Source organism: Scyliorhinus canicula, chromosome 17 (assembly GCF_902713615.1).
Source record: "Scyliorhinus canicula chromosome 17, sScyCan1.1, whole genome shotgun sequence".
Taxonomy (NCBI): Eukaryota; Metazoa; Chordata; class Chondrichthyes; order Carcharhiniformes; family Scyliorhinidae; genus Scyliorhinus; species Scyliorhinus canicula.
This window is the reverse complement of record NC_052162.1, coordinates 130,265,486-130,283,823: the sequence shown is the minus strand read 5'-3', so window position 1 is coordinate 130,283,823 and position 18,338 is coordinate 130,265,486. Positions and strand designations below refer to the sequence as shown.

Genomic DNA, 18,338 nt, shown 5'->3' with positions numbered 1-18,338 from the left:
GCCAATTCCTGCTCCTTTGTTCCCGACATTCTCTCCTGTTGACAGGGACAATGATGACCGCGCGTGCGCACGGCGGACTAGACCGGAGACGGTCACGCATGCGCGCGGATGGCAACTGCCGGAATGGCCACGCATGCGCATCGCCCCATAAAGATGGCCGTTCACCGGGGCCTTTCACCGAGAAATGTCGCCCAAGACAGCGCTGGGTCAGCACAAATGCGGTACCTTGCAGCTTCTTTCTTGGGATGCTGAAGCCTCCACTGGGTATTTGCGAAGCCTCCCCTCCCACCCACTGCCCCTAACGCTGCCTCCGCTTATCCGCCTCCTTCCCGCCTGAAGATGAGACAAATAAGCGTCTGTCCCTGGACATGAGCCGCACTGCGCATGCCCCACATCACAATGCCCTGCTGATTGACGGTAGCTCCGGACCAATAGGATGAGGGGGCGGGGCTGGAGGACCGAACGGGAGCGGCTGGTCCTCCCACCAATGGGAATGAATGAGTGGGCGGGGCTGAGCCTGGATCTCCCTCATTGGCTGAGACCCTGTATCATTTTGAAAGCTGCTTTGTCTCAAACTCCAGGAGAAAACTGGACCTTTCTGTTTGTGGCTTTCCACAGATGAAACCCTGTGGGTGTGGAGCAGACATTTCAACATTTGTTACTGAGATGGTTTAATTCAGCACAGACAGCAGTGATTATTTCAGGAAATAACACAGTGTAGAGATTGTTTCTCTTTGAATTTATCCCTTGGAGAACAGTGTGAATTAGTGAAGAATTCACAGGCTATTTAATACTCCTTCCATGTCCGGAAGCATTTAATTCCAGCTGATTTTGATCTGTTGGCATGACTTCAAGTTGATTGAGTGGGCAAATGCTTGGCAGATGCGGTATAATGTGGATAAATGTGAGGTTAAATGCTCGCAAAAACAGGAAGGCAGATTATTATCTGAATGGTTGAGAGGGGAATGTGCAATGTGACCTGGGTGTACTCGAACACCAGTCGCTGATGAGGTGTAACAGCAGTGAAGAAGGCAAATGGTATGGAGGCCTTCATAGAGAGAGGATTCGAGTACAGGAGCAGGGGTTTCTTGCTGCAATTATACAGGGCTTTGGTGAGGCCACACCTGGAATATTGTGTGCAGTTTTGGCCTTCTTATCTGAGGAAGGATGTTCTTGCTATAAAGGGAATGCAGCAAAGGTTTACCAGACTGATTCCTGGGATGGCGGGACTGATGTACGACAAGAGGTTGAGCCGGCTAGGATTATTTTCACTGGAGTTTAGTAGAATGGGGGGATCTCATAAAAACCTATTAAATTTTAACAGGACTAGACAGGGTGGATGCAGGAAGAATATTCCCGATGCTGGGGGAATTCAGAACCAAGGAATCAGGGGTGACTGTTTAAGGCTAAGATGAAAAGAAATATCTTCACCCAGAGAGTGATGCGGCTGTGGAATTCACTACCGCAGAAAGCAGTTGATGCCAAAACTTCCTATGTTTTCAAGAAGGAGTGAGATATAGACCTTGGGGCTAAATAGATCAAAGGATATGGCGGGAAAGCAGGAACAAGTTTGTTTGTTTAGTGTCACGTGTACCTAGGTACAGTGAAAAGTATTTTTCTGCGAGCAGCTCAAACAGGTCATTCAGTACATGAAATTAAAATAAAAGAAAAAGAAAATATATAATATGGCAACACAAGCTGCACCATGTAAATACATAGACACCGGCATTGGGTGAAGCATAGAGGAGTGTAGTATTAATCTGGTCAATCCATAAGAGGGCCGTACGAGTCTGGTAACAGCGGGGAAGAAGCTGGTTTTGAATCTGATTTTGCATGTTCTCAGACTTTTGTATCTCCTGCCCAGTAGAAGAAGTTGGAAGAGTGAGTAAGCCGGGTGGGAGGGGTCTTTGATTATGCTGCCCACTTTCCCCAGGCACGAAGAAATGAAATGAAAAAAATGAAAATCGCTTATTGTCACAAGTAGGCTTCAAATGAAGTTACTGTGAAAAGCCCCTAGTCGCCATATTCCGGCACCTGTTCGGGGAGGCTGGTACGGGAATAGAGGTTTGGACTATTTTCTAAATTGGAAATGGCTTCAGAAATCAGAAGCAAAAAGGGAGTTAGCAGTCCTAGTTCAGGATTCTCTTAAGATTGACGTGCAGGGTCAGTCGGCAGTTACGAAGGCAAAGCAATATTCGCAATCGTGTTGAGAGGGCGAGAATACAAGAGGGATGTAATTCTGAAGCTGTATAAGGCTCTGGTCAGACCCCACTTGGAGTATTGTGAGCAGTTGTATTGTAGGCAGTGGCCTAATTCTGCTCCTATGTCTTATGGTCGTCTGGTCTTTGGGTGATAAATCTAAGGAATAAACAGAGCGGCGTAGATACCAAGAAATTGAGTGAATTTAAGAGGTGATAGACTTGATTTTGATTAGTTCTGGGTTGAAGGGTTATGGAGAATGGGTCGGAAAGTAGAGTTGAGGCCAAGGGAAGATCAGCCATGATACTATTGAATGGTGGAGCGGTGGGGGGGGGGGGGGGGGGGGGGGGGGGGTGAATTCCCTAACTCTTAAACGATTGGTATTACTTCCACGGCTTTATGGTGGCACTTATGTCATCTAGTCATCTTTGTGTGGGAGAGCAGAAGAACAGTTGCTGCAGAAGCCTCATCCTTACCCGTCCTCTACCAAATCTCTCCTCATTCTGGCAGAATCAAACCAAAGAAAACATGTTCCTCCCAAGGCTGCAGGGTGGCGCAAGTGGTTAGCAATGCTGCCTCACGGCGCCGAGGTCCCAGGTTCGATCCCGGATCCGGGTCACTGTCCGTGTGGAGTTTGCACATTCTCCCCGTGTCTGCGTGGGTTTCGCCCCCACAACCCAAAACTGTGCAGAGGAGATGGATTGGCCATGCTTAATTGGAAAAAATAATTGGGTAATCTAAATTTATAATTTAAAAAAATGTTCCTCCCTCGGCTGAAGCTCGCATTCAATCCTTGGAAAACCAGCTGCGGGGTAGGTCAGAAATCCCGGTAGATTTGGCGAGCTGAGGCAGGAGGAAGAATGTCCGGGTCGTCGGTCTGCCGGAAGGAGTGGAGGGTAAGAAGCCTGTTAAGTCTGTTGAGAGGCGCTGCCACGTTTCCTTAAGCTGGATGTGAAGGCTGGGTGTTTCAAGTTGGAAAGGGCGCACCGTATCCCGTCCTTGAGGCCGAGGGACAATCAACGTCCCAGGCCCAGAATCATTTGTTTTCACAACTTGAAAGATTCCCCAGAGGAGTCTGGAGGCCGTGAGGTGTGGCGGGACCTGGCTCCATGTTGGGGGTGGGGGGAGGGGGAGAATTCAGGTATATGCAAGCGAGGGACTTTGCGCAGAAGGAATGGAGAGGGTTTCCCAAGCTGCCGGAGTTTACCCTGCTGGAGTGGTTGCTGCTCCCAGATGTGGAGGGGAAGGGCAGGAATGGTGATATATATGGTTGGATGGGGGAGGAAGGGAAGCACAGTTGGTGAGGATCAAGAACAAATGGGAGGAGGATCTGCGGGGGGGGGGGGGTAGATAGGATGGGGAGTGTGTGGTAGTCACCACTGTTGCATATATATCGCATATGAGGTGTATTACGGTAAGGCTCCTGTACTACAGGTACGGGGGTAGATCCCTGCCTGCTGGCTCCGCCTAGTAGGCGGAGTATAAATGTGTGGGCTCTCCGAGCTGCAGCCATTTCGGCAGCAGCTGCGGGAGGCTACACCTCTCTGCGTAATAAAGCCTCGATTACTCTCTACTCTCGTCTCGCCGTAATTGATAGTGCATCAGAGTGTTGAATGAGGCAATTCATAGGGTAAATTCAACCTCCGCATGTACGAGGATGAGTTTGATTCAGTGCAAGGTGCTGCATTGGGTGCATGTGACTCGGACGAGGATGAATGGGTTCCTCCAGGGAGTGGCAGATGAATGTGAAGATTGTGGGGGTGGAGGCTGAACCGGACCCAACGGTGGCGATTTGTAGGATATCGGGAATGCCAGAGCTGATGGAGGAGAGGAGGGCCGATGGGCTGCTGTTGTGGATTATTGCCCAACGAAGGATTCCATTTGGAATGGCGATCGACAACGGCACCGGGGATGGCGGCCTGGCTGAACCCCAGCAATCGTAGACATGCCCAAAACATGTGGACATGATTTATCCCCCCGCCCCAACACATCTCTCATGCCTATCTTCTGCCTCTGCAAGGAACCCATTCATCTGCGCCCAGTCAAATGGGCCCGATCCACCACCTTGAACTGTACCAAGCTCATGCTGGTGCAGGACAACGTTGCATTGACCTGATACATAATCTCACTCCACTCCCTCCATTCCAACTCAATGCCCAGCTCCTCTTCCCACCTCTGCTTTACCTCCTCAGTTGGCACGTTCCCTGCGCCCACTCGCCATCCATTGATGTTTGCGATCTTCCCATACTCCAACTCATCTGGTGACAACAATCTGCCCAACTGAGGAAACTGGGGCACCTCCTTCAGCACAAAATTCCATAATTGTATATATCTGAACGCCCGCCCCCAACCCCCGCAACTCATATTTCTCCTGCAACTCCCCCCCCCCCCCCCCCCCCCACTTGCAAACCTTCCTTCCACAAACAAGTCCCTCACCCATTCCACCCCTCCCTCTGCCACTGCCTATATGTTGCATCCACCCCTGCGGGGGCAAACTGGTGATCCCCACAGGTAGAGGCCAGCACCAACATAACCCCCATGCCAAAATGCCGCCACAGCTGGTTCCAAACCTTGAAAGATGAAGCCATCACCGGATTCACCGTGTACCTCCCCGGGCCAAACGGAAGCGGGCCGCAGCCAGAGTCCTCAGACTCACCCTCACACACGCCAAATCCTGCATCCATTCTGCGCCTTCCTCCTCCCACTACTGCCGGATCTTCTCCGCATTCGCCGCCCAGGTTCAGGAGGGCAAGCCTACCCCCACCCTCCCCTTTGTAAAAAAATACTGTTTATTTATAACTATAACAAATATGAAATATTCAGTAAATACAGCTGATTAACATCAAGCTAATACCTGCCCGCCCTCTAACCACATAGACAAGGCAGACAAACACAGAGGGGTGGAAAGGGGTAAAAATAATCAGGATTAAGGATAAAAGATAAGAGTCCTTGCTTCAGATGATGAATTCTTCAGTGCATTTTCTTCACAGTATGAGTGTGGTAAAAGTCTCTGGTTTTCAGCCTTTAATGATCTTCCTTGCAGTTAGCAATATCCAGGAAAAGTCCCTGGCTTCACATCAGCCTCTTCTGCTGAGAGAGTTATCAGGTTCTGGTCTCCTCTGCCTGCAGCAGCCTTTTCTGCAGGGAGAATGGGTTACCACAGTGATCATTTGGTAAGAAATAAGAATAAACAAGAAGAAACAGAATGGACCCTGACAACTGGTCTTGTTATTCTATGGGGACTTCAGGTCATGTTCTGCTAGGTGCGAAAATCATATAATTATTAATACTCATAAATTGGCGGGTAGTGCCGATGGGAGAGGAGCGGGCTTGTGCAGTGTGGTATGATTGAAGTACTGATTGTACGTGGATGCTTGCACATTTTTGCCTTTTTTGCTTTCTTTTTGTTGATGTCTGTAACTGTTTACAATGCCGAAAAATACCTCAATAAAATTGTTTGATAAAAAAAAATGAATACTCGTAGAGTGTTGAGGATGGTCCGTCAATTAGAAGGGAGATCTAAACTGACGTCAGCTCTCTCTCCCATCCAAAGCAGGCTGGACTTCCCACCTGGTCTTAAGGACCACGGATTCAATACTTGGAGAGATAGACACTAGGTGATATGTCAGTGGTGCTTCCTTGTCATCCTTTGAGCAGCAATGCCAACAATCTGACATTCTGAGACACACCTTCTTTGCAACTCAGAGAGTTCATCCTTAATAAAACAACTTTGCATCTTGACTCTTCTATGCCCCGGTGGAAAAAATAATCCTGGTTTCCGCGGAGCCTGAACAGTTCATTAGCGAGACTAATGGTACCTTGTGCTCTAGATCTACGTTAGTGCATTGAGTACATTGCAGTCTTGAGAAAAAGACTTGGCCACTAATATTGATGAGGAGACATGGGGTAGTATATGGGATTATCCCCATAAAATTTTGGTATGAAATGGAATGAAGGAGACTCAATTCAAGATATTCCACCATTTGTATATCACACCTAATCTGAGACATAGGTTTGATCCTGCTATAACCCCAATGTGCCTAAAGTGCCTGGTTGTCAAAGGTGATTATGTACACTGCTTCTGGACCTGTATCCATATTTAAACCTAATGGTCTGGTGTATTTAATGAGCTTGAGAGGAGTATTTGACAGGCCTTAGAATTTGAGTCTTTGTTCCTAACTCTGGGTCTTCCAGAGGGGAGAATTGTTGACGTTAATGAAAAAAGGCCAAATAAGATTTTGCTGCTTGTAAAAATATCCTCTGCTCCTGGACCAGTGAGAAGTATACTTCAAATTCAAAACTGGCATCAAATAGATATGGAATATATCCCGATGGAATTCCTGACGTCTGTGATCCATAAGAGCATAAGACATAGGAGCAGAATTGGGTCATTCAGCCCATCGAGTCGGCTCTACCATTCAATCATGGCTGATATGTTTCTCATCCCCAATCTCCTGCCTTCTACCCATAACCCCTGAATAATTAAGAACCTATCTATCTCTGTCTTATAGATACTCAGTGACTTGGCCTCCACAGCCTTCTGTGGCAAAGAGTTCCACAGATTCACCACCCTCTGGTTGAAGAAATTCCTCCTCATCTCTGTTGTAAAGGATCGTCCCTTCAGTCTGAGACTGTACCCTCGGGTTCTAGTCTCTCCTACTCGTGAAAACATCATCTCCACTTTCACTCTATCTAGGCCTATCAGTATTCTGTAAGTTTCAATAAGATCCCCCCTCAACCATCTAAATTCCAATGAGTACAGACCCAGAGTCCTCAATCTGTTTAATTCTGATACATTCCGCTAAGTGTACGACCCCCTATCTCAGATTTATAACCTTTGTTTCACCTGACCTGCTCCTGCAAGGCTACTCGAGAGCCATATTGTAACTCGCACTCTTGCCATACATTGGGGTGTGCTTCTTGATAAGGGTTATTGTTCAATAAAGATAGCAACGTAAATGGATCAAAATAGAGTCAATGCACATATTAAGCCCAATCTAACTGAAAGGCATTGCAGGCTTGAGGGACTGAATGGCCCTCCTCTTGTTCCTGTGTTCTGACTGCGGTCCATCCATCCATGATTATCCCACAGAGGAGGTAGTTTGTAATGTCCCATGGGGTGTAGGATGTTCCGTTTCCAACCCTAAGCTGTTCCATGGAGGGACAGTTCATAATATGTAGTTTTTCAGTGTATTACAATCCTGGTACAGACCCCCAGCGTTTGCTAGGATACTGGACAGAAACCCAATATTTTATAATTTGTAAATTGATGAGGTAAAGAATACTTCACTCCAAGAGTGATTTCAAACCCACATCGACACTTGGTATATTAAAACAAACTTTATTATTACCACAGTATTAAACTATCTTAACATTATAAAATAAATAGCTCATACTGAATGGCTAAACAAGTCTTCACAATAACTCCCTAACTGATCTCCAATCAAGCAAAACCCATCTCAGGCAAAAACCACTTTTAAATAGTTAGCAAACACAGGAATACTTGCTGTATAGAGATGTCTTGGAGAGAGATCCTTCAGGAAACAGCTTGTAGATTCTTGTCTGCATCAAACCACTGTTTAACTTTGCAGGTTTTGAAAGCTGCTGTTCTGTTCACAGCTAAATCTAAAAGGACTCAAAACCGGACTGCTTCAGCTCCTGGCTCCTCCCATTTATAACATCATCATTATCCCAATCCCATGAGCTGAGCTGATTATTTAAATTTAAACACAATGGATGCGATTCTCTGAAAACATTTTTGTGCCGGGATACAGTGCCAAGGTGCCAGCTGGGCAGTGCCAAGGTGCCCACGTTCCAGGGAGAGGTCCAGGGAGCCACTCTGCACTTACCCTGACCACCCAGAGGCCTCTGATGGTCCGAGATACCCCCGGATGCCATTCCGCCTGGTCCATGTTTTAAAAAGGAGTGCTAATTGGCACCAGCGTGAGCACTTGCTGGGAAGGTGGCTGAATGATGGGAGGCCGTTGGATAACAGGGTTCTCGTTAATTGTATGGAAATGGGGCTTAAGTGGTGATAATTGGTTTCTCGCCACACTATGGCGAGATCCCGATTTTGCCTAAGGGCCGCTTGCATCTCAAACAGTTTGGCGCATGGCGCAGATCTCATTTTTGGCCTCTCCTGCTATTTACCAGCCTCATTTCGATTGACTGAGAGTGCAACAAGGCCGGAAGATCGCGGCCAACGTCTCTAATTATCTCCTCCCCATAAATCATTTTTAAAAATCAATTTAGAATACCCAATTCATTTTTTTCCAATTAAGGGGCAATTTAGCGTGGCCAATCCACCTAGCCTGCATATCTTTGGGTTGTGGGGGAGAAACCCACGCAAACACGGGGAGAATGTGCAAACTCCACACGGACAGTGACCCAGAGCCGGGATTGAACCTAGGACCTCGGCGCCGTGAGGCAGCAGGGCTAACCCACTGCGCCACCGTGCTGCCCTATCCCCAGAAATCATAACAACTATCCATTAGGCCTGTCCTTTTTCACAAGCATGGTTTTAAATAAGGATGATCTCATTTTACGATGCTTTAATTATCCCTTCTGTAGCCAGTGTCTGCCTGTCTAAACCAGGATTTTAAAAACCCTTACTGCAGCAGATACATATACACACTAACACAGGCCTTTAACCATCAGTGCACCAGATACATATGAAACAATATAAATCTGATATTCCTACTACACCACAAGTGTCTGACCATGAGCTGCAAGAAAGGGGGAGTTTATAAGACAATAAGAGCACACAGCATGGGATCAGAGGTACGCCATTCAACCCATTGACTCTTCTCTGCCATTCAATGAGATTGATCTGATCTGATGGTGCTCAACTCCTTTCCTGCTTTGTCCCCATAACCCTTTTTAAAAATAATAATTTACAGGATTCGGGCGCCGTTGGCTGCACCAGAATGTTTTGCCCATCCCTAACTGCCCTTCAGAAGGTGGTGGTGAGTTGCCTTCTTGAACCCGCTGCAGTCCCTGAGGCATGGGTACACCCACTGTGCTGTTAGGGAGTTTCAGGATGTTGCCCCAGTGACAGTGAAGGAACGGCGATATATTTCATAGATATAGAATTTACAGTGCAGAAGGAGGCCATTCAGCCCATCGAGTCTGCACCGGCTCTTGGAAAGAGCACCCTACCCAAGGTTAACACCTCCACCCTATCCCCATAACCCAGTAACCCCACCCAACACTAAGGGCAATTTTGGACACTAAGGGCAATTTATCATGGCCAATCCACCAAACCTGCACATCTTTGGACTGTGGGAGGAAACCGGAGCACCCGGAGGAAACCCACGCACACACGGGGAGGATGTGCAGACTCCGCACAGACAGTGACCCAAGCTGGGAATCGAACCTGGGACCCTGGAGCTGTGAAGCGATTGTGCTATCCACAATGCTACCGTGCTGAGTGATTTGGAGGGGAGGGGAGCCTCCAAGTGGTGGGGTTCCCAGGTATCTGCTGCTCTTGTTCTTCTAGATGGTAGCGGTCATGGGTTTGGAAGGTGCTGTCTGAGGAACCTTGGTGAGTTACTGCACTTGCTGGGAAGGCGGCTGAATGATGGGAGGTATCATAGATGGTACACATGACTGCCACTGGGATTTGAATGTTTGTGGAAGGGGGGGGCAATCAAGTGGGGCTGCTTTGTCCTAGATGGTGTTGAGCGTCTTGAGTGTTGCTGGAGCTGCACTCATCCAGGCAGGTGGGGTGTATTCCTCCACACCCCTGACTTGTACCTTGTAAATGGTGGACAGGCTTTGGGGTCAGGAGATGAGTTACTCTTCGTAGGATTCCTAGCCTTTGACCTACCCTGGTAGCCACAGTATGAATGTGGCTCGTCCAGTTCAGTTTCTGATCAATGGTAACCCCCAGGATGTTGATTGAGGGGGATTCAGCGATGGTAATGTCATTGAATGTCAAATCGATTGACTGTCAAATTGATTCCCTCACGGATTAAAAATCTGTCTGTCTCGGCCTTGAACATACTTAACGGCCCAGCCTCTCCAGCTCTCTGCGGGAAAGAATTCCACACATTCCCCACCCTCCGAGGGGGGAAATTCCTCATCGCTGTCCAAAATGGGGCGGCCCCCTTACTCTGAGATTCTGCCCTCTGGTCCGAAACTCCCCCACAAGGTGAAAATAAAAGACTGCATCAACCCTGTCAAACCCCTGAGAATCCTATGTCTCAATAAGGTCAACTCTCATTCTTCTAAACTCCAGCGATTACAGGCCCTAGTCAACCTCTCATAAGAAAATCCCTCCATACCCGGGAACAATCTAGTGAACCTTTTCGGGACTGCCTCCATAGCCAGTCTATCTTTCCTTGGTTAAGGCAACCAAAACCGTTCAGAGTATTCCAGGTGTGGTCGAACTGGTGCCTTGTGTAGTTTTAGCACGTGTTCCCTATTTTTGTACTCCATTCTCTGTGAAATAAAGGCCAACATCCCATTTCCCTTCCCAATTACCTGCTCGAACCTGCGCGCTATTTATGCACCAGGACCCCCAAATCCCTCTGAGCTGCAGCTTTCTGCCGTCTGTCTCCATTTAAATCATATTCAGCTCATTTATTCTTCCCACCAAAGTGGACAACTTCACATTATTACATTATTTTCCAGCTGCTCGGCTTTTGTCCACTCATTTAACCTGCTTATATCCCTCTGGTCCCCCTTTATCTATCCACCTCAAAGAATTCCAACTAATTTTTTCAGGTGTGATTTCCCCTTCATGAAGCCATGCTGACTCTGCTCAATTATATTCTGTATTTCTAAATAAAGAAAGGGGAAGTTTATAATGTCCCTGAGATAATCCAAGGTGGGGGAGGTTTGTTGCGTCCTTGTGGGGTGCAGTATGCAAGTGTCTGACCATAAAAGCCAACATACATCCTGCTCAATACCATCATGACTGTACCCCGTATTTACTATAGTGGGTCAAACACAATATCGAGACACAAACATTACATTTATTTTCAAATTATTTATATTATTTTAATGGGAGTAAGCCTATAAAAAAAATAACCTGCTTTACTTATTCAACATGTACACTAAATGTGTAAGAATTTTAATCTCCAGTCCACTTATACCTTCATTAATAATAAACCCTAGGGGTAGCACAGTGGGTTAGCCCCGATGCCTCACGGCGCCGAGGTCCCAGGTTCGATCCCGGCTCTGGGTCACTGTCCGTGTGGAGTTTGCACATTCTCCCCGTGCTTGCGTGGGTTTCGCCCCCACAACCCAAAGATGTGCAGGGTAGGTGGATTGGCTTCGCTAAATTGCCCCTTAATTGGGAAAAATGAATTGGGTACTCTAAATTTATTTTTTTAAAATTTATAATAAACCCCATCTATCAAAATGAACATGGTTCAGTTTATTTTTTTAATTCATTCATCAGATGTGGGTGTCACTGGCTAGGCCAGCATTTATTTATTTTATTTCAAAATTTAGAATACCCAATTATTTTTTTCCAATTAAGGGTCAATTTAGCGTGGCCAATCCACCTATCCTGCACATCCTTGGGTTGTGGGGGTGAGACCCACGCAGACACGGGGAGAATGTGCAAACTCCACACAGACAATGACCTGGGGCCGGAATCGAACCCGGGACCTCGGCGCCGTGGGGGGGTGAGACCCACGCAGACACGGGGAGAATGTGCAAACTCCACACAGACAGTGACCTGGGGCCGGGATCGAACCCGGGACCTCGGCGCCGTGTGGGGGTGAAACCCACACAGACACGGGGAGAATGTGCAAACTCCACACAGACAGTGACCTGGGGCCATAATCGAACCCGGGACCTCGGCGCCGTAGACAGCAGTGCTAACCACTACGCCACCGTTCCGCCCCAGCATTTATTGTGATTAACAATAGAAATTACAGCAGAATCTAACCCCTAGTGGATCTCTTGTGAATTTGCTGGTTTCTGAGCAGGGTGGATGATTGATTAAATCGCTTCTCACACACAGGGTATGTGAAAGGCCTCACCCCAGTTTGAGTGCACTGATGTTTCAGCGGGTGGCTGAATCCTTTCCCACGTGCGCAGCAGGTGAGCACCGCTCCCCAGTGTGAGTGCGCTGGTGTCTCAGCAATTCCCTTTTGCATTTATAGCATTTGTCACAGTCAAAACATTGAAACGGTCTCTCATCAGTGTGAACGAGTTGGTGTGAAACGAGGGTGCTTAAGCGAGTGAATCCCTTTCCACATTTGGAGCAGATGAATGTCCTTTCCCCAGTGTGAGTTCGCCGGTGTTGAGAGAGGTGGGATGAATTAATAAATCGCTTCCCACACACAGTGCAGCTGAACGGCCTCTCCCCGGTGTGAATACGCTGGTGCCTCAGCAGGTCGCTTGTGGTTTTAAAGCCCTTCCCACAGTCAGGGCATTTAAATGGTCTCTTATCAGTGTGAACAAGTTGATGTTTACGGAGTTCCGACGACTGAATGAATCCCTTCCCACACGCGGAGCAGACGAACGGCCTCTCCCCGGTGTGAGTGTACCAGTGTTTCAGCAGGTCCCAGGAGTCAGTGAATCCTTTCCCACACACGGAGCAGGTGAAAGGCCTCTCCCCGGTGTGGGTGCGCCGGTGTCTCAGCAGTTGCCTTTTGAATTTAAAGCACTTGTCACAGTGCGAGCATTTAAAAGGTCTCTGATCAGTGTGAACAAGTTGGTGTGAAATGAGGGTGCTCAGCCGGGCGAATCCCTTCCCACATTGGGAGCAGGTGAACGGCCTTTCCCCAGTGTGAACTCGTTGATGTTCAGAGAGGTGGGATGAATTAGTGAATACTTTCCCACATGCAGAACAGCTGAACAGCCTATCCCCGGTGTGAGTATGTCGGTGTCTCAGCAGGTCACTTGCACTTTTGAAGCTCCTGTCACAGTCAGAACATTTAAAGGGCCTCTTATCAGTGTGAACAAGTTGGTGTGAAAAGAGGTTCCTTGACCGAATGAACCCCTTCCCACACTCTGAGCAGGTGAACGGTTTCTCCCCAGTGTGAACCCGCTGGTGTTCAAAGAGGTGGGAGGAATTAATGAATCCTTTCCCACATGCGGGGCAAATGAATGGCCTTTCCCCAGTGTGAATACGCTGATGAATTTCCAGATCTGAAGGGTACTTAAATTCCTTTCCACAGTCCCCACATTTCCAAGGCTTCTCCCCAGTGTGACTCTGCATGGGTTTCGAAAGGTCAGATGATTCACTGAAATCTTGTCCGCACTGAGGATACGTCTTCCCACACCGAATCGTGCTCTTTGCTTCCATGTTCAAGGGCCGATGAGGTTTTGGTCAGGTCTTATGAATCGAGTGACTCTTGTCAGATCTTGGCCTGCGCCATCCCTGTGACAGGAGTTTCCAAAATCCATCACAGTCAGTTCAGAACACAAACCCACAACATATTTTCCTCCTGCTTCTTCGCTGAGCCCCACGCTGCCCCCTGCAAAGATGGTGGCAGTTAACCTGGGTCGATCACCAACAGGAGTCTGTCAGTCAGTGCCTCGCTTGATGCAAACCTGCCAGTATTCAGGGCATATACCCTGCTGCAAAGCACCCTGGATAAATGTGGCAGTTGAGTGTCTTCCCAGTAGCAGATTGCCTCTCCAAAAACGATTGCACACCACCTGGTCAATGGCTGTGATTTTCTCTCCTGGTCACAGGAATCCTGACGCCCCGCCCACAGCTGGTTCAGCAAGGTGATCGCGCATGCGCTCCAACACTCAGTGAAACAAGATGGCGGGCGTAAGCCTGGGTTTGTTTCCGGGAAAAGGCTGCAAGCGAGGAACCTGCAGAGTCTTATCCCGGTCTCGAGGCCTGTGCCGGATGTTTATGAAGCCTCTACTCCCTCCCCAACTCGACTCCCGGCCCCGTTCCCCCCCTCCGACTCTCACCCGGAGAGAATGGCGCCTCCCGCACGGCTCGCAGCAAAGTGACACTGCGCATGCTCCAGATACAGCCCAACAGTGCGCCTGCGCACCGGACTCCTGGACCGCCTTTGGGGCACATTCACCTCCACACGGAATGATGGGTAACAGCAACCCCATTGACAGGTCAAAGGGTGCAGAGAAACCAATCCTTGCCACGCAACCAACTTAAGATACATCAATGAATGAAAATCATACATAAATCTAACTGCATGCGTGTCAGAGAATTTTACAGCACACAAGGAGGTCCGTTGTGTCTGCCCGGGCCATCAAACACCAATCCCATGTCATGCACCATTTCTCAAAGTGATTTAACTCTGCAAACCTCGTTCGGATAAATGCAAAATACCCTGGATGCTGGAAATCTGAAATAAAAACAAGAACATTCTAGAAGACCCCAGCAGGCCCAACAGCATCTGTGCCGAGAAAAACTCAGCACTGTTGCTTCCAGCTCCAGGGTCCCAGGTTCGATTCCCGGCTTGGGTCAATATCTCTGTGGAGTCTGCACATTCTCCCCGTGTCTGAGTGGGTTTCCTCTGGGTGCTCTGGTTTCCTCCCACAAGTCCCAAAAGATGGGCTGTTCAGTGAATTGGACATTCAGAATTCCTCCTCTGTGTACCCGAACAGGCACCAGAATGTGGCAACGAGGGTCTTTTCACAGTAACTTCATTGCAGTGTTAATGTCAGCCTACTTGTGACAATAATAAAGGTTACTATTATTAAAAACAGAGTTAACATTTTGAGTCTGCATGACTTTTCTTCAGAGAAATAGAGCTGTGAAGGAGAGCCATACGGAAAAGAAAGGTAGACTTTGTTTCACACTCCACAGGTATTGCCAGGCCTATTGAATATTTCCAGTGTTTTGTTTTTAGACCTTTCTGGAAATTATTGTTGCACGTTTTACTATGGGCGTAAAACGCGTTTATTGGAGTGTATTAACACGCCTCCGAGTTCGACGTGTGCTTAACACTGCTAGGCTCTGTTCTATGTAATTATTTAAGCTCTGGAGTCGCCAGCTGCCGTATAGGCAACGTCACAAGTATTCCAAGGTCAAATTCAAAGTAATAAAGACGATACACCGATTAGTCAAGTTCAAACGATCAATATTTATTATACAGTTAATAATAAATACTCATGCACACACACTAAGAGACTAAGCTACAACTAAACATAAGCAAACAGAATACTTATCTAACAGGAACAGGCAAGGTCAGAGAACGAGGCCTTCGTCCTGGTTTTGTCTGCAGCCTTCAGCAAGCGTTCTGGCACTTGGGAGTCTAGCGGGCTTGGATCGCGTAGCGAGCGTTGAACTTACGGTTTCGGCGGCTGGTGCTCAACGGCTGGAGTCAGGATACCAGGTGTCAGTCGGGGCCGGAGCACAGGTTTAACAGACCGGACAACACGAGGTCCCTATCTTTTATAGGGGTTCCGTTGTCCTTCCCTCTTCTCGGGCGGGCTCTACCTATTGGATCAATTTCTTATCGATACTGGATTAATTCCCCAATGCGAGGGGGTCTCCGTGATGGAGGGGGCGTTTCTTATGTCCTTTTGTTCGGAGGTTTCTGGTGCCTCGATGTCTGGGTCTTGATTGGAATGTGTCCATTCAGAACCAAATGTATCTATTGTGTGGGTGTTCAAGTCTGATGGCCTCATTAGCATGCAAAGCGTTTTGCCATTTGCACCTAGCTAAGGTCTCTTTACCTGAGCCCAAACTGGTTTCTGCTGCTGCAGAATGCAAACTGCTCTTTGCAGACTGCTGTTCTGGCTGAACTGTCTGTTTCTCAGCAGCCTTCCATTTTAGTTTGGCTCAGTGTCCATTTTGCGTGGCCAGCATGGCTACATTCCCTCCTTGTGATCCTCACAATCATACTATTGTGAAGGATCACCTATGTACTTTGCCTCCTTGTGTTCTGACCTCTTGCCAGTTCCTGTTCTACTCTGTTCTAAACTATGGGAAGAAGAGAAAAAAAATTTAACTAACATCTCTACTTGGCCCTATGTCAAAAGGGACATGCATTACTACAATTGGGAACCTCTACCTATCACTATTAACCTTAACCTTAACTTAAACATTTAATCACTCTAAACCTTAACCATTCACACCACAACATCACACTTCCCAACTCGGCAGTCGAGTATGGAACAATATAATACATGGCTGAATTTTATTTACAGAGTGTTGTAATCAGTGAGGGGTTGAGGGGTTTGGTGGAATCCGAAGATGGGGGATTGCACTCTATAGATGGGTGAGGTGCTGGAACGAGAGGCTCTCCTCTTCCATTTCCTCAACCTGAGGGTCTGCACTAGGATGGTGAGGATCGCAATCACCAACAGTGATTCGATTATGTAGGACATGGAGTACCACGTCATGAATTTAGTACACCAGGTCTGAACCTCGCTGATCAGAGCTGAGCACTGGGGGTTTGTTGTACTAACATTTACGGTGGGGGTTGTGGGGGAAACGTGTCTTGTTTCCACACATATACATATGACATTAAATAGTAATAAGTGGGCTTCCATCATTTTGCTGTTCTTCCTCTTTCTCTTCCTTCTTCCTCCGGTATTGACAATCCTGGCTTCGACCTCTGTCTCGTCCTTTGAAACCTTTGGGATCAAGCACAGTATCTGTCAATACACAGTTTAAGACCTTTACTTGTTAGTGCATCTGTCTTTCAAAACCCAATTGACCCTTTAAAATGACTGGCTAAGTCACACCCTGTGACTCCCCTCATTTTTTTTTTTCAAAAAGCGAATTTAAAGACCAGCATACACCTAACAATCCTTCCTTCTGCGAGCCGTCTCGCAGGCTTTGCTGATTTACCATCCGAATGTTCCCGGATGTAAATAGCATGTGGGATGGTGGCCGAAGGGCTACCTAACGTAAAATGAAAACAAATTTGGAAACAAACATCCGAATGAGTTGCGTATGGGCCGCTACGGGTATGAGTTGGATGGGATCCCCGGGTAGGGCGTGCTGTGCCATACCCGAGCTTGGCTGACCAAGGGTTGGTTCTCAGACAGGGCGGGTCCTCAGTGCCGTTTGTCCACTGCCTGAGTAACCTGGAGAAAACGGGTACGAATGTGTTTACCATGACTTGCAGCCTCTATTTCGCCGAATAGAGGGGCACCTAAAAAACCAAGGGAGCCAAGATGCTCCAACTGAGGACATCACTGAAGTTCTCAGAGATATCTGCAGATAAACTATTTGGCGTGTGGCCTTACAACTTTGGAAAAGATCTCCAATCAAACCGAAGTTCTCAAAAGTTTCGGCAGACAAGCTAACGTGTATGTGAGGTGGTCACAATCTTTTCAGCTGAAAAGAAGATGTCCATCCTCCAACTGAAACATTGTACAATCCTGAGACAAACAAACATAAAACGAAGACAAACATACGTGCAGGTTCCATCAGAAAGGACATCGTTTCCCTCAAACGATTCCTATCTTACATCATCTGGACACCTCACTTTGATTCTGCCTCTGTGAACAGGGTCACAAAGGGGTTGCCGTGTCGGGAGTCAGACACCGTGTCGTCCTGCTCTCCCGGATCCCACACCCTTGTGTGGATCAGGCATGCGATTTTGGCATTGTGTGACCGGGGGTCACTCTCGTCATTGCGGACAAGTCTGTAGGAATTGTCCCTGTGCCATTGTGTAGCGTCGAGTGTGTTGTCGGGGTAGTCGGGGTCGGGTGGTGGTTCGGGGTTTTTGAGGTAAGTGACTTCCATGGGGTCACTGGAGTCGGGGTCGTAGTTGGTGCAATGTGGGCTGTATGGCTGTGTGGTGTCGCTGTCTTCAGAGTCAGTGTCTGTCCTACTGTCTCTGCTGTGGCAGCTTGTGGGCGTGTCGGGGCGTGGTCTGTTGTGGTCTGGGGGCGGAGTCGTGGGCGAGTCCGTGGATGAACTGGTCTGTGAGGGGGATGGTGGAAAAGTGTCTCTGGTGGGCGGGGTGAAGTGTTCCGCTGCATCCAGCAGGACATGGTGAGCATGGTTGGCCTGTGTTCCATATGCCTTTAACTGGTTTATATGGAACCACGCGGTCTTCCCATTAGGATATTTGATCCTGTAAACGGAGGGGCTAATTTTGTCCGAAATTGAGTAGGGACCGGAATATTTTGGAGCCAAAAAACTGCTGGGGTTATAAACAGATAACATTACCTGTTGCCCAACCTGGAATTCTGTGGTGTGTACGGTCTTATTGAAACAGGCAGTCCGTTGCTGT

At 47.9% G+C, this 18,338-nt stretch overlaps 2 protein-coding genes across 2 annotated transcripts in view; both read right to left on the bottom strand.

Moving 5' to 3' along the window:
• LOC119951630 (zinc finger protein 850-like) overlaps window positions 1-373 on the bottom strand; it is an 87,156-nt gene extending 86,783 nt beyond the window's left edge. The window contains exon 1 of the mRNA XM_038774810.1: window positions 226-373. The gene's annotated coding sequence lies outside the window, so the exon portion shown is untranslated. The remainder of the gene's footprint in view (window positions 1-225) is intronic.
• A 4,830-nt stretch (window positions 374-5,203) lies between these two features.
• LOC119951303 (gastrula zinc finger protein XlCGF26.1-like) lies at window positions 5,204-14,126 on the bottom strand. Its single transcript, XM_038774390.1, has 2 exons — window positions 12,195-14,126; window positions 5,204-5,337 (listed from the first exon to the last, which is right to left on the bottom strand). Exon 1 carries the CDS (start codon window positions 13,463-13,465, stop codon window positions 12,218-12,220), a length of 1,248 nt encoding a protein of 415 aa, XP_038630318.1. The 5' UTR covers window positions 13,466-14,126; the 3' UTR covers window positions 5,204-5,337; window positions 12,195-12,217.
• Window positions 14,127-18,338: the final 4,212 nt, after the last annotated feature.

Coding starts and splice junctions, on each gene's coding strand:
- LOC119951303 (XM_038774390.1), bottom strand. CDS start 13,465: ATGGAAGCAAAGAGCACGATTCGGTGTGGGAAGACGTATCCTCAGTGC.